Source organism: Larus michahellis, chromosome 15 (assembly GCF_964199755.1).
Source record: "Larus michahellis chromosome 15, bLarMic1.1, whole genome shotgun sequence".
NCBI lineage: Eukaryota > Metazoa > Chordata > Aves > Charadriiformes > Laridae > Larus > Larus michahellis.
In genome coordinates this window covers 13,831,392-13,854,208 of record NC_133910.1, presented here as the reverse complement: position 1 = coordinate 13,854,208, position 22,817 = coordinate 13,831,392, and the positions used below count along the sequence as shown (strand labels likewise).

The following is a 22,817-nucleotide window of genomic DNA, read 5'->3' as shown; positions in this document are numbered from 1 at the left end:
AAGTAGTTCTGATTCCCTTTGTACTGGCACTGCGTAGAGCTTAAAGTCCAGGCTCTGAATATGTGCTTTCCAGTGAGGTTACTCTTTCGTACGAGAGAGAGTTTTCAGTTACATTGTGCTCTTTCTCCACCTCTCGGGCACATGTTGTGTGTGCTGAAGCTGTGCGTGTGAATCTAATATCTACTCCATTTGCCGGGTTGAAACTGGGAATTAAATAAATTGATACCTTTCTGGGTGAATTGGGATGCGGATTTTACAGTTAAAGAACGGGACTAAGAGTTGAGGTTAACTCCGTCACCCACTCTGCCACCAGCTTGGGGGATTACTTCTAGCAAGTTTCTTTTACTTTGTTTCCCTGTCAAATAGAGAAAGCGTGAGCATAATTATATCTCGTTAGTATGTGTTGATGCAGTCTCAGGTAGAAGATGCTGGAAATACTAGTGCTTTTCCCAGTTCTCTAGGGAGACTGGAGGTTTGTTTGAGATCTGCTGAATTAATGCTGCCTGAGGGAGACTCTGGCACTCATTGCTGTGCTGGTTGTTTTTCTTGCTCCACAGATCTTCCTCTGGATTTAGTGGATGGAGAAGTTAAGAACATCCTGAACTCTCCTGTAGAACTGTGCCGAAGCTCCTGCGTTCATGAGTCACCTCCATGATCAATATCCAAATGGCTTTTCTTTTAAATACAAATTCTCAGACCAGACTTTTTTTTTTTTAAGAAAAAGATTTTGCTTATTTTTATGCAACACTTGTTCTCGCTCTATATTAAACTATTTTATCTGCCTTGATGTTATTTGTGTTGGAAGGGTTTATCTCCCTGGATCTAGAAGAAATAGAAGGATGCTGTGGTTACCAGCCCCGTACTGGACTTAGCTTTCTGTTGGTCATCCCTTGCCTGGGCAAGGGAGTAGCTCAAGTTAGTTCCTGATATAAACCAGCACATTTTTCATTGAAGAGAATGACTGATTATCCCAGGCTCTTAAGAAGGGGCTGAAGTTCGTGCCCTGATAATTTTAAGTAGAGGATGGGGCGCATGCTTATCTCACCGAAGTGCTAAAACTGAGTCATGTGTGAGCCAGAGGCTTAGTGGAGAAATAGGAAATTAGAAGAAAGTGGCAGCGTGCAGAACATGTTCCCATGGCAGTAACATTCAGCAAAGAGGTGGGAAGTAAAAGCTCTTCTATTTTTACCTTTCTGTAAATTTTACAGAACTCAGAAAATGGAACTCAGGTTATAGGGAAAACTTCTGGCCCTTGAATTAGAAGTGTGACCTCCGTCCGGAGGCATTAGTGATTTTGCAGCTTGTGGCTCTGGCTGTTGGATTCTGCTGTCGGCTGCGTTTTTTCTAACGTGTGTGAGATTGTACTTTTTCCCTGTAGCTCTTAGCTCTGGTCAATAACGTTTGTGAAATTCTCATATGTTTATACTTGAGCATACTGAGCAAATGTTTTAAAGAATGCCCTGAAGGCATTCTGGACAAACACTTTTTCTATTTGATGCCTCTGACCTCTATGAAACCTCTAAATGATGTAATGGGGTTTTGTTGCTCTGTGAAAAATGCAGTTGAAATAACGGCTTGTGTAGTAGCTGAATACATGCAGATTGGATGGCTTTATCTTGTTGGTCCTATTAGGACATTTTGGGGTACTTCTGCTTTTTCTCGTTTGAGCAGAAACGTTCTAACGTATCTTTTTTTTTTTTTTTTCTTTTTACCACACAATATGATGACAAATGTCATTTTCTGTTTTGGTGGGCAGGTGGTCGCTTTTTGCCATTGTAAATAGTTGATAACTGCTTGTTTTCATGTCCGGTGTTATAAACTAAATAGTTACATCTAGCAACAGTTCCTGAAGAAATCGCTTTTTTTCTAGTCAACCTAAAAAGTTAGCGTTTGTCCTAACTCCTGTCCTAGTTGTGGAAGATGTCCTTCCTCTCTCTGCTCCAGGCAATGCCTAAGGTAGGTTCCCTTTAAAACGGAAGACCGCTGAAATGGGGGATACAGTGCACAAGGAGGGCTTATTTTTAGATACGGAGAGGCTTTGCGGGGCTGTAGGCTCTAAGGCTTTTACGTGTGGGCTGGATTTGAGAACCCCAGGCCGCCGCGTGTCGGGTTGGAGATAGCGCCGTTGTCAGGGGCTTGTTTGTAACCTCCCTTTCCCTCTAATGGAAGAGGGCGAGCGCCCGCGGTCCTGCGACCACAGCGCTAGAATGCAGGAGAAGATTTCCTGAAATGTGCTTGTTTGGAGGTGGAAGGAAAAGCTGGAGGTGGGTTGAAGTGTGTGCGCCCTCCCAGTACGTTCTCCTGGACTATACAACGTTTCTGAAGGCCTAGAGGTGATACTGCTGTTCTGCTTTCCTTCCTCTTTATAAATAGCAGCTGGCCCAAACCATTGACCTTAAATTCTTTGCATTAATCTCCCCTGGCTGTGGCATGCGACACCTCCTAGCGAGGCCGTATCAGCTGTGCTCCCCCAGATAGCTAATAAACCTCTTGCTATGGAGAAGATTGGCTTGGTAAGAATGTGCTGTTGGCACGCTGAGCCACTTCAAGTTTCTTTTTCGGAATGATGGGAGCAGTTGGGGGTTGTCCCTGCTGTGCTGCTTGGTACCTGTTTAACTCCTTTACCCTCTGCAAGTGAAGGACCATTAGAATTACTCCAGATCCTGATTAAACACGCGTTTTCTTGCTGTGCTTCCAAATTCATGGCAGAAACAACCCAACCCCCTGAACTATCTGCCCTTGAGAAACGGGTGCTGCTCCTGGTTTCCATAGTAGCTGCCGGAGGAGCTGAGCAGCGTAGAGAGGCTGATCGTGACCACAAGCCTACAGGAATATGCACAAAACATAGCAAAGTCGAACTTCGAAAAATCTGCATTTTTATTAGATGACTCAAGGACTTGGCAAGTGCGTGTGGTGCTGGGTCGGTGGTTGCCAGAAGCTGTTACAGTCTGTCATCGGTGTTAGGTGGCCTGTGATCTCGTGGCCTCTGTCCAGTTTTTTGTGGACAGATGTCCACCAAAGAATAAGGCTACTGACACAGAAAGCCCCCGTCTTGGCAGAGCTGGTAAAAAAGCTGAGGACTGCCTGGGCTTGGAGCCCTCGTTCCATTAGTTGTGTTGTCCAGGCTGGTTAGTCCTCGAATAACTAATAGCAAGTGTTCCACGACTACTCTGGAGGAGCTGATCTTTTGTCTGTGCTAATGTGGTTGTGGCCTTTTTTTTTCCTGCCGTTTCAGTATGGGAAGAAATCTTCCGAGGCTTTTATCAAAGGTGGATTCTTAATTATTCCTAATGAAAGAAATAATATAATTTCCCCCCTCCTCCTGAGACTGGGCCATGGCCTCGAGGCACGGGAAAGCCAAGTGCTGGTGGTGCTCCGCTACGGCCGAGCTCTAGTGGTGGTGTTACGGACCTGGGGGGAGCCTGAGGCGTAGAGAGGATCTCCCCAAATCCATGGAGAGACCGCACCAGGGATTGCTGCTTCCTCAAAGGCTAAAGAGCAAGAAAGAAAAGTGCCTTTTTTCTGGAAAAGGGGCAAAAGGTAGCTTTGTCACAAAGAGGCACAAAAAGAGAAAAATTATTTAATCTGTTTTAGAGGGGTTTTATTGTATAATACTCGGTGTTCCAGAATACAGAGTACCAGCGGCCATCCCGCTTGGTCCAGATCTGTCTCCTGGGAGGGAAGAACATCATTTCTTGGGCCCTTCTGTGCCGCAGCAGTGGGGCGGGGAGAGGCAACCAGAGGACAAATGCCGGCGGCGTCCTTCTGCTGTCGAACCGAGGAGTGATGGCAGGGCTGAAGTTCATCCCGTGCTGCTGACCAAAACCCTGGTGATGCTCGGTGGGAGAAACCAGACGCGGTTCTGACGTGACCATCTGCTCAGGACGGGTTTATCAGCCTCAACAACGAGCTGCCACTGTGCATTTGTGTGTGGTGAGTCTCGGGGGTGAGCAGGATCCTTTTTAGAGATGGTGGAGGTCAGAAAAGCGCCGCTGGACATCTCGGGCCATGCTCCGGCTGCTGGGAGCAGGGAGCGAGGCAGTGGAGAGGCAAAGGCAGGCGGTAGCAGCACCTCCCCTCCCACCATTTGCCCAGGACGTGGGGCACAGCCTTGTCGGTGCTGGGCTCTGCCCCTCGCCAGCCGTCCTGTGCAGAGGTGCCTCCCTTCGCCCCCTCAGCCCGTGTGCGCGTCCCTGCCGCCGCAGGCCAGCCGCCCGGAGGAAGTGACATTTTATTTCTCCCTTAGTTTTCATGTGTCCTGCCCTTGTGCATTGCTTTCAGCCTTGCTTAAATAATCCTGCCTGAGCACGTGTGGTAGCGCCCAGGGAGTTTTTGTTCCTAGACAAACGTTGTGTTGAGCCCCGGGGTTTGGGAAGAGGCGGCTGCAGCTCGGTGGGGGTCATAGAATGGCCTGGGTTGGAAGGGAACTTAAAGACCATCCATGGGCAGGGACACCTCCCACCAGCCCAGGTTGCTCCAAGCCCCGTCCAACCTGGCCTTGAACCCCTCCAGGGATGGGGCAGCCACAGCTTCTCTGGGCACCCTGGGCCAGGGGCTCATCACCCCCACAGCAGACGATTTCTTCCCAACTTCCCTCGGTCGGCAGCAAGACCGGCCCCGTCCTTCCTCCCTCTCACGCAGCGAGGCCCCAGGGTCTTGCAGCCATCAAGAAAACACCGACTCTTCCTCACCGAGGGATGAGCTGGGACATGTTGGCACGTTCTTGAGCTCTGCACACCTACGTGTGCCCGTGGGCTTCTATCTCTGCTCCCCAGGGCCCCGCTGCTCCGCTCAGCGCCCTCCCTGCCTTGCGCTGCCCCCACCTCGGTTTTCTGCAACTTTCAGTAGGTCACAAAGCTCCTTCTCTGCAAACATCTCCCTGGCCCCCGCCGCAGAGCCGGGACTTCTCCATACGTGCCTTTATCGCCCCCGGGCACGCTTTGTGCCGCCAGCACCCTGTCTGCGCCGCGGCCGTTCCCCCAACACGAGATAAAATGAAGTGCTCTGGCACCGTTCCTGGGCGCTCGCAGCCGCGGGGGGTGCTCTGGCCTCGGGCTGCCGTCCTGCCTCGTCACAGCACCCCATCCCAGCGCTGGGAGGGACGGTCACCCCCCGTCACCCCCTCGCTGGGCGCAGGGTGCTGGGCTCAGTGCTCCTGGCAGCACCTCTCTGCAGGCGCCGGGAGCTTCGGCGCTTCAAATGCCCTGGGCCTAAATGGTGCCCGAATGGCTTCTGCATCAAAGGTGACGTACGCTCTTGCCCTGTTTTGAGGGGGAAACGTGGGACAGCCCCAAGGTTACGGACGGTGGTGGGGTCAGACCCGGCTCTCCAGGGCGGCTCTCCCGCGTTTGGGCTGTTTGCCAGGACGCTGTACCCAGCAAAGGTGTCACTGAAGGCAGCCTTGGAAATGCCGATGCGGATGGTTTGAGGAGCTCTGTCGTAATTACGTGCAAGCAACACGTGAACAGTATTTTTTATTTTTTTTTAATAGGTGCTTCGAGACTCTTCAGCGCATTGCTAAAAATATTTTGCTTTAAAACTCAAAAACATGAAGGAATAAAATGAGTGTTTGCAGCTGAGCAGCTTAACAAGATGAGAGATAAAGGAAATGGGAAAAAAAACCTGATTTGCATCAGCAGAGGGAAGTCCCTGCAAAAAGTTTCGAGCAAGGACCGTGGAGGCCAGGGGGCGTTTCTTCAAACGAAGGAGCTGTTTCCTCAGTCTGCTTAAAACTGAGGTTAGAAAATCGTGAAGCCAAGTGACAGAACCTCTAGAAAGGTGAAGTTTGATGCGTGGGCTCAGCGTTCACAAATGCTCCGCAATAAAGGCAGAACGTTGGCGGTACCTGAAGCCCCAGAACTGGGCTCCGCTCTGGCCCCAGCTCTGCTGGGCTCGGCAGCCGCCGTCCTCCCCACCTCCCCTCTGCCTCCTCGGGGCTTTTCCAGCCGCTCTGTGCTGACAGTAAGCGACCGGGTGCTTTTGGCTTTTTCAGGGTGTCACCCAAAACAGCTGTGAGTTGGCTGGTGTCCCCTCTCCCTCCCTCTCCAGAACTAGGACATCTAAATTTAACCTGCTATCAACAGATGAAGCCGGAGAGTTTCCACTGGGGAAAGGAATCCCACACAGAACCTGTCCTCTCCTCTCCTCGGCCTCCATCCCTGCACATTCCTGTCCTCGAGCTGTGACCTCCCGTACGTTTTGTTCCTCCCCTTCCCCTGCAACGTTTGGGTTTGTGTTGCTGCTGGTGGAGCTTCTCAGCCATGGGGCTGTTGGGTCTCACGTGGCCTGTGGTGGCCTCGGTGGCCTGTGGATGGTGGTGCCCGCTCTCCCCGCTGCCCGTGCCGAGGGTTGGCTACAACCGTTCAGGGCCATAACGGGCTTGGGAGACGCTCTTGTTTGCTGCGGGCAGGACCCAGGGAGATGCGGCGAAGGGGGGACAGCGGTGTGGGATGCCCCTTGTTGGGGGTGGGAAGGCCCCGAGCGCGGTGTGGCCGCTGCAGCCCCAGCGGGGTCCGGGGGTGCTGGGCGGGAGCCGGTGCGGCAGAATTGTCCTGCAGCAGGACGAGCGAGACGTCGCTGCTCCTGGGAGGCGCCTTCACGCTTCTCTGCGGGTTGGATGTGAGAGCAGCAGAACTACTGAAAAACCAGCCGGGCCACCCCTGCCCACCCAAAATAATTCTGAGTTTCCTTTACTGGAAAATAACCAACACCTAAATCCGAATTTTTATTTTTTTGGGGGGGCGGGGGGGGATGAATAATGAAATGAATGCAGCGTGGTATTTGAAAACCAGATGTACACTGCAGCAGCTTTTAACCTCTCGTTTGCCCAGGTGGGAAAGGACGGGGCTGCGCTGAGAGCCCGCCACTCCCCGGCCGTTTCGGCTTTTTCAGCAGTGTTTACAGCAAGCATCTGACCAGGCTTTTGCTAAATAAGCAAACAGCGTCGGGAAACCCAACCGTGCGGAAGTTCGGCTGCTGCCTGCGCCGACGGGCTCGGCTCTGTCCTGCTGCCACACGACACGCGGCAGCCGGGTAATGAAAAATGCAGGATGTCGGCTGGTACGTTTAACCAGAAACCTCCACGCTCTGTCTGATGCTGACATGGAGAGAGAAGGCACTCGCGGTAAATAGGGTGTTCATCGCCGCCTTGAAACGCGAGCGCAGAGGTGGTGGAGCCATTTGTTTAAAAACAGCCACCGCCCAAACGACTCCAGGCAGACGCATTTGAAAACTTCACTTTATTTCTCTGTCCGTTATAAAAGCAGGGTTTTGTTTTTTACATCTCTGTTAAGTGTCCAGACTCGGTACATCTTGGTTTTGTTTTCACAGTATCTCTGCAAGACCAAGGACGATTCTTATTGCTGCGCCGGGAGCCGGGGCAGGGGGGGACAGCGGTGCCGGGGCTGGGGCAGCCCCCGCCGTACCCCCCCGTACCCCCGTGCTGGACCCAGCCTTCTCTCCGCTGCGCCAGCTCAACAGGTCTGCTCCCCCCCAACGCTGCTTAATACCTTTATTGACTCCCCGAGGGGCCGTCCCTCTCTCGCCACGCTCGTCAAGGGTAGGAAAGGAGAACCAAAGGGCCCGTGATGTTCTCGCCATGTTGGCCAAGCTCCATGGCGTCTCCCAGCCCCTGCCCTGCGGCTGCCGGGGCGGGGAGAAGGCGCAGGTGAGGGTCTCGGCCAGGGCTCGCCCTGCTGCCTCCCACCCTGGACCACTGTGGGGTTTCGACAGGGACGGTCCGGCTCCCGTGCCATGCGGGGCCGTAAAGAGCTGAGCATCGTTGATGAGAGAGGTGAGGCAGAGACAAGCTCACGTACGTCATTATCCCGCGTTGGTGCCCCATCACCTCCCCAGCGCCTCCTTTGTGCATTCCTGGTTCTGCAAAAAGCTGCCAGAGAAGGAGCTTTATTTACCTCTGCTGATTTACCACCTTACTCGCCGCAGGATGCCCCAGCTCCCCAGACATTTAAGTCCCCGTTGGGACCCCATCAATCCCTGTTCTAACCACACGGCTACTAACCAGCTGTGCCAGTAGTGATGTCTGTAGCACCTGTTACCTCCAACCACCCTTCCTTTTACACTCAGTCTGTCCCCATCAGTTTTCTAATGAAGCAGCATTGGGAAAACATCATTTTTAATCACAACGCGTGAAATCTCAAAAGCGGCAGCATCGCTATTCTGCGCCGTGTCTGGTGATGTGAATGGAGGTGGAGGGGCACGTCTCAACCTAGGCACGGGATAAAGGCATTCTTTGGGAAGGAAGAAGTCCATGCAAAGCTGACCCCAAAGTGAAATTTGAATTTCGTATTTTACTGCTCAGCTGGGTCTGTTCAGTGCAACAGGACGAATTAGCCAGGAGGTTACTACCAAATTGCATGGATGCATCCAGTCCGCCAGGTAGAGGGAGTAGGAGGGACCAGATTTACTTAATGCACTGGGAGACGAAGTCCAACACGCAGCTAAGTGGAAAAGGACGTAGGTGTTCCCTGAATGTGGTTTTTGGTGACTGAGAAGAAATCTTTCCTTGGAATTCCTTTGTGCAGCTAATTAAGACAACTGGGTCTGATTTCTTCAACCTGTGCTGACATTGGTGAGAACTGTAAGTACTCAGCACCTGGAGACAAAGTGAATACCAGACAAGAATACCCCTTCTGCTCCCACCTGCGGGACTGCCCGGAAGCGCACCTACGCGGCTGCCGAGACGCGTGTAAGCGTTATCGGCTATTCACCCACAGCTCACGTCTTGTCCTCTTCTGCATGTATTGCCTAGGAGAAAATACAGACCAGTCCCAAAGGGCTGTGCCGGTAGAGCCGTAGTTAGGGTTTGAATCCACGTAAGAAAATGGAGTTTAATACAGAGAGTGACTGTGCAAGTCAAAGTCTCCCTAGCTTCATCCTTTATAGTCCCAAAGCCTAGATTTAGGCAACCTTTGGCTCGTGGATTTGGGTTTGATCCAGTCCATTCGTTTGCAAGCTTCTTGTTGTGCTGGACCTCAAAGATCTGCCCGTTGGAGTGAGCAGCTCCGTGGCCGAGCACCTCCGAAAAATGGGGGGTTGGTGCAGGGACTCAGGATCCTTGTTTGCTGGTTTGCGGCTGGGGGGAAGGGGGTGGGCGTATCTTCTGGGCATCCCTTCCCCAGGCAGGTGGTGATGTCGGACCTGTTGCCGAAGTAGATGGCGTGGCTTTGGAGAAGTGAGGAAGGAGAACTTCTTGCTGGTAATGTCCACGTGGAAGGTGAAGATGGCAATAGCAGCGAGTCGGTGCCTCTCGGAGGGGAGAGCCTTTGGAGCAGCGTGTTTGTGGCCGTGAGACCTGTTCGGAGCAGCTCAGCAGGGCCAGGCTGGAGTCTGGCACGCTGGGTGCTCTTCAGTCCCAGCTCTTGAGGCGAATTTTTAGTAAGAGGAAGAAGTGTTCTATCTAGGGGAAGGAGCTGCCGAGGGAAGGGGAAGTGATCTGCCTTAGGCCATGTGCTGGAGCAAGAGAGCGGATCCTCTGCTCCCCGTCCCGTGCCCTGTCCTCCAGATGCCACCTCTGCTGCAGAACTTCCTCCGCCTGCAAACCCTGCCCCTCCCGCTCCCCCAGCCTCCCCCGCAGAAGTGCATCTGGTTATCTCTGAAGCCATCTGGCCCTTACTGAAACCTAGAGGTTCCACCCCCTGCCCCGAATGCACCTTTCTCACCGGAGGATCTACCCCCGAGGGCCGGGGGCTGCCCTGCTGGTACCTTCTCGTGCATTACACAGATGGTTGTGCCATGACAGTACCATGGTCCTGTCTGTACCCCATTCCTGACAGTCACGTACATCGTGAGGCCGTTTGGAAGAAAATTACCTACTGGCCCCAGTGTGATTTGTTATCGGGGGAAGAGCAGCTTTCCATAGCTTTTGCTTGTAGTGTTTGCTAGGAATGGGTGCCTGGTATTCTCAGACGTGGCTGTTCCTGAATTATGGCTATTGCCGAGTAGACTTGGTAGATAAAGATCTGCCCTCACTTACACCCGTGCGTCTCCAATGACTTCAGAAGGATCCTTTTTATATCCTGCTCTTCTTACAGCACCATCATCTGAATTTCATGGGAAAACAGGGCAACAGAGCTTCACCAACAACAGCCGGCACGCGAGCCGTTGGCTCTCGGGCCACGAGAAGGTGAGACCGTGGGCTAGCTGGGCAAACACCTGCGTGTCCTAAAGACAAACCCGGTGGGAAATCCCCCTGCCCTCTCGATCCTTGTTGACTCCCAGGGCCACAGCTCCAGCTGTGAGATTATCCGGTATTACAACGCTAACGGGAGGCTGAGATCACCACGTGTGAGCAGTGCAAGTCTGCCTGTTGCCCCTCCGGCGAAGCAGGGAGATGGCCTAGCAGCTCCCACTCAAGAGACATCCCACAGCAGGTTTGTTATTTGCATTGCTTTGAAACTGAGATTATTTCCATGCTTCCTTCTTCCAGGTTTCAAAACCAGGAAGACTTTCTTTTTATCACGCTTCTTCCGATTTCATGCCCTTTTCATCCATCAGCCCATGACACGCTGGCAATCTATTCCTTATTCCAAAGCTTTCTCCCAGAAAATCTGTAGAAAGGACATTCTGCCTGGTGGTGTTTTTGTTGGTTTTTTTCAAACATAGCTTTAAGGCAAAAGTTTGGCAATGCAAAGCAAAGTCTACATAAGGCCGCATGACTTGGATTTGCAACTCAGAACCTTACAGCTTGGAAAAAAAAAAAAATAATCCTTATCTTAAATAGTCAACTTTTTGCTCCAGGAAATTGTTTCGTTCTCAACCAAAAAGAAAAAAAAAAAAAAAGATTCTTTAAATCCCAAATAAAATGTTCTTATTGTTCTGGGCAGTCTGGACAAGCTAATGAGACTGAAGTTCAAAAAGTAACTAAAGTAGGGAAGAAAAAGACAAAAGCTCTACGGGTAGACATCAGTGTTAGTTTCTTCCCTTAGGAATCCAGTGACGAGACAGACCCCGGTCAAAGGTCTCCTCTTTAGCTTTAGCACAGTGAAATCCGTCCCAATGGGAGAAGGTAGAATGGTTGCATTTGTTGAATGACTAAAAAGTGCATTTTGATTTTGCTCAGATTATACGTGTGTATTCTAATACCTAAGTGATTGTTTTGCTTCAGGTTGTTTTTGTTTTTTATTCTCCCTTTTAGTGCCGGGACGCCAGGTGTATATTATCGATGTTTTGGAGGTATCACCACAAGTGGTGGTCCATCCTTTGGCCTCCACATGAGTACCTGAGCATCATTGGCATTGGGTTTGACAAGGGCACTGGGTGGTATTGGCTCATTCTTGCTAAGGACCTGGGGCTGCTCTTGAGCAGAGGGCTCCTGCAGCTTGGCACGCTGCCCCAGGGGTCTGCTGGGATTCACCTCGATGCCCAGCCTCATGCGCCATTTGATAGTCTGCAAGGTCACCATTTCGTTGGTAGCCATGTTGGTTGCAACCAGCCAGGTGGTGAAGCTTTGATCCCGGTGAATGCTTGTGAGTTTGGCCACATTGCTCTCGCTGACGGGCACGGCCCACGTCACACTCGGGTAAAAGTTGTCGTTCATACTGATGTTGAACTTGGACTCCTTCTTTGTGGGACCCACGATGGTGCAGGTTTCTGTCGTGTTTCCATACCAGGGATAGTTCACTCCGTCTGAGTCGCTGATGGCCTGGATTTTACCATCCAGTAGATCCGGAAGCTCCCAACTTGACCTGCAATAAGCAACAACAAATTAAGGATAATGCATTAATTAACTAGTTTAGAAACATGCCGAACTTTGAGGAAGGAGTTGTGAATGCATCCCCCCCTTTAGCTTTTACTGGAATTTGTGCCTTTCACACCATCCCGCCGAAAAAGCTCATCCCTGCCATTAATACTGTCTGCAGATTTCCAGGACTGGTCACCAAAGTCTATCCTGCTGTTCAACGCCACTGAGGAACCACCACCCGGCAGGGCCAGGGCTTTCCTTGCAGGGACCGGTGGCTACCTGGAGCGGTTCAAAATATGTGGGTTTTTAAGTGATGCTGCAAAGGGCAGGTGCTCAGCAAACTCCGGTGTTGGAGAAAATCCAGCACTGGAGGTCTCCTCTTGCAGCTCCCTGGCTGCCGGAGCACGGCTGAACACAAGGACTCGCTCCAGCACCGCGTGGGGGATCTCCTGCCTCTTGGGCTGGTGAGCGCAGGGCTCGGGGCTGAGGTTCCTCCTCTCAACAGCATAAAAATCTCCCGCGTGGGCAGAAGAATGGGCAAGTTCAGAGCTGGCCCTGGGGGTGAGGTGACAAAGCCCTAAGGAGTGGAAGATCAAGGACTCAGCCGGACCATAAAGCTTCCCTGTTGACTGCAACCTCCTGAACCAAAGGTTCCCACTGCCTTACGCTGTTCTTTCTTTTCAGCCCCTACCAGCAAACACTCATTTTCTCTCTGGATGAGCCGACGTCCCTCCCCGCTGGCTGCCTGGCGCTGGCAGTGTAACCCATCCTGCTCCAGCCCTAGGACGGACCCGGTTCCAGGGGCTGGGGATGGTGTTACGGTAACCAGAGACAGCGGGGTCGGCCGGCTTGTACAACTGCCTGCGCCCGCCGCCTCTGCGCTGTGCCGGCCAGACGGGCGGAAAGGTCAGCCTCTCTGGCGAGACAGCAAGTGAAAACAGTCCTCTGTCACCTTGTAATGCTGATGCACAACGTGGAATTATTTTTTTTTTTTTATTACTTCCAATTCAATTTTTAAGATTAGATTTGGCAATAGAAACGAGCTACTGTAAACATCTCAGAAAACGGGTTAGATATTTGCAGAGTAAAGGCACTAAGATGGCACGGCCACAGACCACGTGCTCAGAGCAGGTATTTTAAGGACATTCTTTTCAAAACCAGGCGGCTCTAATGCACCTTCTCCTTCCTGCTTACAACTCGGCCCTCCCCGCCACCCCGAGATGACGTCCCTGCTGCCCAAGTGGCAGAAGGGACATGTGCCAGCGTGACCAGCTCGCTCCCGCTGTGGCACCTGCGGTCGTCCCCGTGGGGGGGCCGGGACACTGGGCTGGGGACTGGCCCCCCAAGCCCTGCGGCTGCGGGCTGGGCCGGGGCACCCGGCTTATCTTGGGAGGCAGAGAGAGGGGACACGCTGGGGCTCGTCGGGGGAACTCTCCAAGCCTTTAATAAGTCCAGTGCTGCGGCTCACGATAGCTCCCTGAGCGAGGGGGGGACACACACGCGTCGGGCTCTGACGCAGCTTTGGGACAATCTGCTCCTCTCCACTGGCCAGGACTAATGTGATCGTCTCACAAGGCTGTTCTGATTGTTAATTAGTTAATGACCGTGAAGTGCCTCCATGTTTGTAACCGCTGGATCGTTCAGCAGTTAGCTGTAAATGTCTGGCTGTAGCTAGAAGATGCCATGGGGGATATAAAGATCTCGTTTATCTTTTCTCAAGCGAGTGGGGAGTCCTAGCAAAAAATCTGCCCTGTGCAGGCGTTGGCAAGGGGCTGCGTGGCGCGGGGGACGGCTGGTTTGCAGGTTGGACGGCCTGGCTGGACCACAGAAGGTGAAGGGCAAGGCAGGACGTGGGCTGCTCTGCGGGATGCAGGGATGCTCTGCGGGATGCTCCGAGCAGCAGGACGGGGGGGCGGCAGCAGCCGGGGGTTATGCAAGGGTGACGTCTCCCCGCACAGATTTACGGGCTGCTGTCAGCTCCGGCGGCTGCAGCAATCCTCTCCTTGAGCTCACAGCCAGCAGGCAGAGGGAGTCCTTTCCCTGGAAGAAAATTTTCAGCGAAGGCAGCCAAAAGGAGATCCCTGAGCAATCCTGCCAGGACCCCCATCCACCAGAGAGATGTTCCTACGCTCTGCTCTCTAAACCCGAGTCATCCTGGCTCGCCGCCCCCCGCGCTCGTCAGAGAGAGCTGAGAAGGGAAAGGCTCCGGGGACGCTGGATGAACTCAGCCCTCGGCGGGCGGATGAGCGGAGGTCGTGCTCTGCAGCCCCCCACCTCCTCCCCAGCGCTGAAACACCATCTGGGGGCTCTTTCTCTCCCTTCCAGCAGATGGTTTAGGATTACTCTCCATTCAGACCGCGTCCGGCACTCAGTTCAGCTGTCACCGGGGGATGAGATGTGACAATTTCCTGGAGGTTTGCTCTGTGACAGACGTGGCGCTAAGGTGCAGCCACAGCATCTCCGTGGGTGCGGAGGTGCCAAACCAGGACTGGAGATGCTACGAGGGAGGCTGATAACCCCCCTGGGCTGCTCCAGCCTACTCAGGTCAGAGTCTGGGGGGCAAATGGCAGGAGAACCAGATAGAGGATGCTCAGGAACCGCAGTTCAACTAAGATCTATTTGCCCCTGTGTTCCTTCCCAGCAGAGGTATCTGACCCCAGACAGCTCCCTACAGAATTACAGGACCTTCTCGGGACTTGCCCAGGGTTTAAATGAGAACAAAAAGGTGGAGTTGTGTCGCTGAAGGCAGGATGCTGCCTGCAGAGCCTGCGAAACCCCACCACAAAGCCCAGCGTGTCGGTGAGCAGGGTGTCGGTGAGCAGCGTGGCTGCGCCCAGGGTGGCTCTGAAGAGCGCTCCGCTTAAGAGAAGGCATGGGCAGAAGCGGGGAAGAAGAAACTGTCCCGTGTTTCTTTGTGGAGCACGCTGCACCTAATTCTAGCGAGTGTGGTTAAACCTGGGATTTCAAAACCGTCACGCTTTATCTGCACAGCTTGGTAACGAGAAGAGAAATGAGGCCTTACAACGGTCCCGTGACCGGAGTGAGAGTGGAGGCTGCGCGGTGGCTGCTGGTGGAGCTGGCTGCCCCTCGCCCGCTGCCAGAGCAGAGGCTGCGTGCCAGCCAGGTGAGCAGCCTTTGCTTGCACAGCGTGTCCGTGTCAAATAACACGCCAACAACTGCCCTTTTGGATGGTTTTGGAAAGAACGCTGTGGAATGATCTTTGGCTGCATCAGCATCTTTCTGCGGTGGTGTTGAGCCAAGAAAAGATCAGAAAGTGCCCAGCAAACACTTTGCTGACAATAGCAGGGAAGAGGCGTGAAAAGAAACCAACCTATCTGGTTTCCTGGGTTCACTATAGCTGATCACCTCCAAAATCAGTGGGTTCTGGCTTGTAACAGTGCCAAGCTTGTTTCTGCCGCTTCTGAAACCTTCAGAGTCAGTATGGGCATCGCCAAAGACTGCAGCTGCCAACAACCCTCTCTTAACAAATGTTGTCTTGCACCAGAAGGAAGAACTTTGAGCTATTTCTCGTGGTACAACTGTAGCCCTGCTGCTGACAGCCAAGCAGCTTTATGTAGGTTTTAGCCTCCCAGATCTCATTCAGATATGTTTCTTCCTGTTCTGCCGCACGAAATGAAGCCCTCAGCTTATCCCTGGCCCTCCAGATGGCCGCCCCACAGCACGAACCCAAGCAATCCCTGCAGCAGCCTGGGCAGGGACGGCAAATCCAGGCACAGCAGCCTCCAGCCCCGAGCACCCAGCGGTGACATGTCTACGTTCAGTTAACCTTTTCAGACAGGCATCGGGCACTATCGCATCCTCGGCCCCCATTCCTTAAAGCTCCTAATGAGTCACGGGCCAGATGGACTTGCGTAACCTCCTACTTTCCGGCACCCTTCCTCTCCACCAGCTCCCTGGAGAAGACAAACCCTGCTCAGACCCAGCCCGTGCTCCCAGCAGGTACCAGGGCAAGGGGCGGGTGCAGCGAGAAGCCACCTTGGCTATCCCACATCGCTGCCTCTGCCTGCCTCCCTGCGCTGGCGACTTCCTTTCCAGCAAGAAAACCTCAGATTCAGAGCTGCTTAAGTCTAAATTATCCTTTCGAGCGTCTCTCTCACCTACTCTGGCACGTCAAGCAATTCAAGTCAGGGTTGTAGGGAAGAGGAGGAAGGAAATGAAAGATGTCCCCAGCTGTGGGAGCCACGCTGCTGTGGTCCCTCTTCCCCCCGTCCTCCAGCTGCAGGGTCCTGCCTCAGCACTCGAAACGGCGGCGATGGTTGACGCGCGCTGGTTCAGGGGGTAAAACTAGCAGAAAACTGGCATTGAGCAAAAGGGACGCATTTCTGCTGGTTTAGCTGAGCAGGCTCAAGTCAGACCGGAGAGCCTGTTTAACCGGGCTACAGCGCGTGCTTACAGCCCAGGTAAGGGCCAGGGGCTGGCACGGGCAGCGAAGCCTTTTCCTCTAAACCCCTGGAGTAAATTCCCATGGTGAACTGACCTCCCTTCACTTCCCACGGACAGCATAACCTTTTTTTCTTCGGTGAAATCTGGTTTTGATTGTGTTTTCCCTCCCGAGTGCTGGGGGTTTGTTCTCTTGACAAGCCGATTTCTCGAGTTCATCCTGTCTCTGCTGCAGGGCACCAAAGATTTAATCTTGCAAGAGCGAGATGCCCGGTAAGGCAAAGCAATGATGTGATGCTGCCCAGCTGCCCCACCGGGTCCTCCAGGGGAGAAATAGCTACCTGAAACTTCTCCAGATCCTTGGCTGATCGTATGCAAACTCCGATGTATTTATCTCTCTGTTTTGCATATCTCCATCTGCACTGCTTCTTGCACATCTCCATGGAGATGAAGAAACAAGGCTGGATAATGCCATTCCGGCAGTGCCCAGCCCCCGACACGGGTCCCACCGGGTTCTGCACGACCCGGTGCGGAAACCAGCGCCCGCCGCAGGAGATCCCAGCGGGGACCTGGTCCAGCTGCTCCTGCCCAGGCCAGAGCTCCATGGCCTGATCCTGCCGCCTCCCGCTGCACAGCAGCATCCTTCCCTAGGGGCACAGGGGAAAACCCTGCTCGGGGGAGCACTAACACCAGCCAAGGGGCCAAACGGGAGTTTGCCCCAGTTCCGCACGGAGGGGGGGGTCAGGGAGCACAGCCGCATCCTCACGCTGGGGGCTGTCACGTTCCCAGCAGCATCTGCTGACTCGCACGGAAAATAATGCCAGCTTTTCCATGTTATCTGAGCTTTATTTTTCCTTTATGTTTAAAAATACTGCATTTAGCCCCAAAATTTGTCAGCACCACTTTAAACGTGTGTGTCTAAATTATCCCCTCTGCAGCTACCATCCCTATAGGAGCGTTACGCACAGCTCCATCTGCTCCAGTATTTCTCAGCTGTTTCTGTCCTCGATGTAATGGCCAGCTTAGACACAGCTAACAACTTCGATGCATAAAAGTGAAAAATTAATCCAAAGCCTGCTCTAAGTATTAGCGCTCTGGTTGACTGACTGATATTTTTTATTATTATTATTATTATTATTGTTTTCTGTTTGCCTGTCACCACAGTGGGTAAAAAATATGTATGTTCCAATAGTCCCTTCATCATGGAAAGCTGGGGCAAATACTCAGTTGGCATAAATCAATGCAGCTCCGTGGAGGTCAGTGGGATTACAGTGAGTTACACCAGCTAAAGGCTTGGCCCCTCCTTTCAGATGGGTTTGTGTCCTGTCTCTCTATAACGGTCTTCCAAGAGCATGTTTCAATGGCATTAAAAGAGGCTTTTTCTCCCAAACGCCTTTATTTATAGCTTTCAGATGGCGATGGGTCTACAGAAAGAGAGCGGAGGAACAGACCAGCTCCTGCTTATGTTTGGGTAACTCTTATTTTTATATCAGTTAAATGTCATTAAGCCTCTTAAGGAAAAAAAAAAAATCTTTGTTTCCATGATTTTCTGGCTAATAGCTCTCCTACGTAGCTGCAGTGTTAAATTCTGACTACCTGTTTACAGCACTTAGCTTGTAGGTACAACTTTTTTTTGTCTCAAAGCATTCCAGCAAGGGAAGGCCGCACCAAATCCTCATTTTAAACACTGGGAAACTCAGGTGCAGAGAAATAAAAGGACACGCTGAGGTTGGCAGCCCACGGCAGCCCTGGCAGAACAGCTCTCTGCCCCGTCCTTGTTATTTCGGTGGATGTGAGCTGTATTTATATACAGTGGACTTTTCTGTTTTCCTTTGCAGCTGGTCGCCAAAGACAGGATTTCTAAATGAGCCCGAGAATTACACATGCAAATCCCAAACGCCTGGAATTGGGAACATCTGAGCAACAAATTGTCCTTGCTGAAGATGGTGTCGGAGCCAAAAAGCCTACAGATTTCGGGCCTGTTGTAAGTACTCTTAAACTCAAGATAAGCCGCTCTGCTCCCTCGCTCCCGGTGTTTGCCAGGTGCCAGTTTGCTTCTCGAGGCGCTTCCCGTTTGAGCAGGGAGGGGACGTGGGGACAGATGCGGGGGGTGGGACAGGCCGTCGCTTGCGGCTGCCCCTCGGCGTGCCCTTCCCTCTGCTCCACACCTTACAGCGCGGATTTGCCTTACATCCGCGATGCTGAACCCGTGTCCTCACCCCGGCTTACAGGCAGGGAAGAAGGGCCGGGGTGTGCGTGCAGATGTTCAGGCCTCGAGGAGGGCACCGCACCGAGTCAGTGTGTCCTGTTCTCCAGCCCCACTCCATATTCCCATCCTCCTTCAGCCCTCCTCACCCACTTTTTTTTTTTTAAGCCACCCAAAATGACCCTCGAGGGGCTGAGCCGGCATCTCCCCAACCCAGGGCACCTGGGATGAGCAGCCGGGAGGGTTTGCTTAGACCTGACCTCTCCTTTCTGCCTTGTCCCCAGCGCCAGGGCAGCATCAGCACCTCCAGCCACCACCCCATCTGCCAGCAGCAGGCTCAGCGTTTGTCCCCGTGGCTGGGCAGAGAGAGTCCTGCTGCACCAGTGCTGCCCCGCACCGAGAGCTGCAGGACTGGTCTGTGCAGGCAGCGGGAGATCAGGTGCCGCTGCTGATCCAATCGCGGGCCAAAGCCTGCGACAAGGGTTGGGGAACAAACTGCTGGGGGACCGGGGAGAGGTGACTTCTCACAGCAGGGAGGTGGCATTTTAATTTGACTCATTCCTGTCTCGCTATGACTGTCTGACCAGTAACACGGGGCTTTTGGTGAGCAAACAGCCCCCACGTTCCTCCTACCTTACATATATACCTATATATTCCCACTCTTACGTTACCCAAAAGGAGGGTTAATGTGAAATTTCCACCCTGCTCCAAGGTGATGCAAAAGGGTTTCATTATCAGTGGGTTAAATCCATCTTGTGCTTTCCCTGTGGGCTGCCTGCTCCCGTGGGCAAAGCAAGCAGGATTCCTCCTCTGACGTTAAAGTGCGTTCCCGAAGCCGGTGGGCTACCGCGCTCGCAGCCATGGCACACTGCAGCAGCAGCACCGCACGCTGGGGACGGCACCGTGCCACAAGTGTCAGCCCTCGCCTGTCCCTGGGGCTTGTCAAGGCGGAGTTTTACCCCGTAAGGGATGGGGGGGGACAAGGAAGAGAGGAGCTGGCTGTCAGGGGAACCCCTCACCTAAAACGCGTACCAAACCAGGGGTGCCCGTCGCGGCAGGGCTGACCTGGGATTTCAGGATCTCCAGCGCTGCTCAAAAGCTGTTGTCAAATACAGTGTTGCTTTTGGGTCCCTGACAGAGCAAGTGGGTTTGGGTTAGGGCTTGGGCACATTCCCAGTAGAAGAGAAGAACACCCACCCCTTTAAAAGGGCAGGGACAAGCTCTCCGGTATTTTAAACATACGAGAAAGTCCTGATAAGTTTCAGAAGGGCCGGGTTTTAAAATCAAACCAACCAGGCTATAATTTTCAGCTCAATCCATTATTTCCCAGCCAGGCCATGGTTCTCCCACTCTTTCTTCCCGCTAGGCAAATGCACCCGCACGCGCTCTTGGAAATACTTACATTCCCTGTTCCCCGTAGTGATTGTAAAATTCCATGTGGCTGCAAGCCTGGATCCAGCCCACGATCCAGGTCTCCTTCTTGGGAATAGGGGGCACCAACACTTGGGCAGAGGCTCGGAAGTGAGGGGTCCGGTAGCGCAGGACCACGCTGGAGGACTCGTCGATGCTGGTGGGAATGGGATCGATGGAGGCTTTGACTTCAATCACTGAAATACTTTCCCGGAAAACTTTGGATTTGCAGCTAATACTCTGAATACAGCCCATGGCATACCCCGAGTACAGTCCGACGCAGCTCCTGGGGTACTCCAGCAATCCTGGGGAATATTAGGCATTGAAATTATCTGGTGCTAGATCAATTACAGATCTTGGTTTGTAATCTCAAAACTGATATCCATAGGATAGAAAATTCATCATGTAAAGCCTTAATTTGAGTATCTGTCTTACAAGTACTGCTCGTATTTTTGAGGTTAGCTGCACTTCAGAAGCAAAAGGGCCTTTAAGATTTATTTTTTCCCCTTTTAACGACCTATTAAGTCTCTTGCTCAAAGTCTTTGGGTTAAAAAAAGGTCTCTTGAGTTCAATAAATAACGGTGGTGTTCTTAGCTGATATATTTAGTCCTTCCTTTCTTCAGATGCGGTCTGTCATTCACCGTCAAACATAGGACTAGCCGGTATTTCCCTTTATTCTTTGGATGAAAAGCAGAATGTTGATAGACACATCTATATAAATAATGAAATAGTTTTTAGCCCCAGCTTGTCACAACCGGTGTGGATTTCCACTTCCTGACTTGCAGTTGTTCATAACTTCCTTTCGCACAAAATTACAATAATAACAGAAAGAAACGACGAGTGGAAAATGCACAAAAAAAAAAAAAAAAAAAAAAAAAAAGTAGCAAATCTCCGATTTTGGAGGCTCCTCCGCCAGCGCTGTCAGGGCTTTGGGTTTGGGGATTTATTATTTTTTTTTAAGTCTTTCCCTTAGAAATAGCCGAAACCATGAAGAACGAGCCGGAGGTCCCGGTGGCGCAGGCGGGGCTGAGCCTCCCCCGCTCCGCGCCCGCTCAGCGCCGCGGAACCGCCGCCCCTGACATCCCGCCGCCACGCACCGGCCCGGGGGGCGCCGGCCCCGCGACTGCCCTTCCTCCGCCTCCGCCTCCTCCTCCTCCTCGGCGAGCGCTCCTCCGCAGGCTTGTCCGACCTTCCTCCTCCTCCTCCTCCTCCCGCTGCCGCCGCTCCCGGGCGAGCCGGCTGTGGCTCAACCGGCGGGGCTCATGGAGGGGGCGGCGGGGGCTGCCCCGCACACGCGTGGGTCCTCCGGGGGGTCGGGGGGATGTCACAGCATCCCGCGGCGGCGGGGACCAGCGCCGAGCACCGGCGGCCGCCGCGCACCGCGCCGGGCTCCCCTGCGCTGCGCGGGGGCGAGGTGCGGCGGGGGGGGATGGACCGGGGGGGGAGGCTCCTTCTCTCGCTTCTCTCGCTCTTTTTTTCTCTTCCTTCGCCTCTTTGCTAGATGCCCGGGGAGGTGAGAGGAGCAGGATCGGTGCCTCCGCCTCCTGGCTGCCGCAAGCTTCCTCTCTCGCAATACATTCATGCATACGGGGACGGCGCCGGCCCCCCCGCCCCCCCGGGGCTCAGCCTCGCCGGTGGAGCAGTGGGGTGCGGGGGGGTTCCCGCTCCGGTCGCCGTCGCAGCATCAAAAAAAAAAAAAAAATTAATAAAATAATAAAATGAAGGCAAGCGGGTCAAACTTTGCAGAAAGTCGTCGGTAGCCTTTCCCTGCCGCCGGCTGCCCGGGCAGGGACCGCCGCATGACAGCGGCTCCGCCAGCCCGGCGGGGGGGGACGACACCGGCGACAGGGCTCAGCACACCCCCCCCTCCCTGTCCTCCCTCCTTCGCCCAGTCCCATCCCTCCCCCTGTATTTCGCTTTTCAACTGCAGCTGTTGAAGCTAAACCTCCTTTGCAAACCCAGCATTTCCTCCCACGCCTCCGCGAATTGTGGGTAATGTAGTTTTGGGGTTTTTTAAAGAAACGTCTTTTTTACATTTTTTTTTTTTTTTATTTAACTGCAGTGTATTTTCTCTTGGTTTTTCAGATTAGGATTTTCTTCTCCCAGCTGGAGCTCGGTTGGTAGATTCAGTAAAGGGACGGTCTCCTTATTTGCAAAACCTGTAGCCCTGGGCTGGATGGGCTGTGATTCGAGCGACTGGAAATGCAAAGCTCTCCATAGCAGCAAAGGGACTCAGGAGTAGCTGGAATAGAGAGAGAGAAGCGTCTGAGGCAGCAGTGGCCTGTGGGAAAGTTGTAAACTTCTGTTACAGCCCGGTTTAGGCGTAACGTCGCTGCCTGGTCCTGCTGACTGTCAACCGGCTGAGGATCCGAATGCTGAAGGTGAGGTGCGTGTGTCCAGCTTCTTGGTGGTGGCTGCTGTACGTCGAGCGTTTCGCCAGGCTCTGGGTGCGCGTGTCCTCCGTGACTTGTTTCTGAATAGGAAACCTGGGGAACTGAGAGGTAAAAATTGCTTTGCCGGTGCCACTTGCAGTATGGCACAGCAGCACAGAGCTAAGCAAATGTCTTGTAGTCCTTCCCACCCCGCGCTCCCAGCAGGCTCGATCAGCTCACACGGTGCCTGGTGTTTTTCAACACTGTGCACTTGCCGTCTGCCCTCCGGCAGGTCGGAGAGACTGGAGCTACTGGGTGATCCTGACAAGTGAACGCCACAGGACGAGGGGAGGCAGATTTGCTCCTTTCCACCCACAGCAGGTGGAAAAAAACCCACACAGGATATTGTTATGTTTTTCTTCTGCGCGTTTCTCAAAGCCTTGGCTAAGTATTTATTTAAACTTCACAATCTCTGTGAAGGTCGCAATTATAGTCACTAGCCCTGCAACAGATACATGAACTAAGAACGCACTCAAGCTACGAACTTGTTACCACAAGAAAGAATGAAATGAGCATCTCCGAATGAAATATCCAGTTGCTTTGGCAGCCTCCAGAAGGTGCTGAAATACTTTGACATTTCCAAGACACTTTCACACTTTTCAAACAAGCTTGTCACAGTTTCTCAGAGCATTATGAATCGGGCGAAACTGCATATTCTGCAACTCTA

At 53.0% G+C, this 22,817-nt stretch overlaps 2 protein-coding genes and 1 long non-coding RNA gene across 7 annotated transcripts in view; 2 read left to right on the top strand and 1 right to left on the bottom strand.

Annotated features, from left to right (window-relative positions):
• The window catches only part of NUP214 (nucleoporin 214), a 44,970-nt gene extending 44,183 nt beyond the window's left edge, over positions 1-787 (top strand). For all 5 annotated transcript variants that reach the window (XM_074609016.1, XM_074609013.1, XM_074609014.1 and 2 more), the window contains one exon: positions 558-787. In XM_074609016.1, the coding sequence (XP_074465117.1) occupies positions 558-591 (34 nt within the window). In that variant the 3' untranslated portion in view covers positions 592-787. The remainder of the gene's footprint in view (positions 1-557) is intronic.
• Positions 788-1,084: 297 nt separating this feature from the next.
• Positions 1,085-7,494, top strand: LOC141751733 (uncharacterized). Its single transcript, XR_012590082.1, has 5 exons — positions 1,085-1,160; positions 3,628-3,933; positions 5,492-5,778; positions 5,993-6,191; positions 6,831-7,494. It is a non-coding gene; the product is annotated as an uncharacterized LOC141751733 (long non-coding RNA).
• Positions 7,227-20,821, bottom strand: FAM78A (family with sequence similarity 78 member A). Its single transcript, XM_074609020.1, has 2 exons — positions 19,711-20,821; positions 7,227-11,705 (listed from the first exon to the last, which is right to left on the bottom strand). The coding sequence occupies exons 1-2, from the start codon at positions 19,971-19,973 to the stop codon at positions 11,177-11,179; spliced, it is 792 nt and encodes a 263-aa protein (XP_074465121.1). The 5' UTR covers positions 19,974-20,821; the 3' UTR covers positions 7,227-11,176.
• Positions 20,822-22,817: the final 1,996 nt, after the last annotated feature.

Excerpts from the sequence above, each read along its gene's own strand:
- FAM78A (XM_074609020.1), bottom strand. The coding sequence starts at position 19,973 with ATGGGCTGTATTCAGAGTATTAGCTGCAAATCCAAAGTTTTCCGGGAA. Across the intron at positions 11,706-19,710 it reads CACTACGGGGAACAGGGAAT|GTCAAGTTGGGAGCTTCCGG; the intron begins GTAAGTATTTCC and ends TGCTTATTGCAG.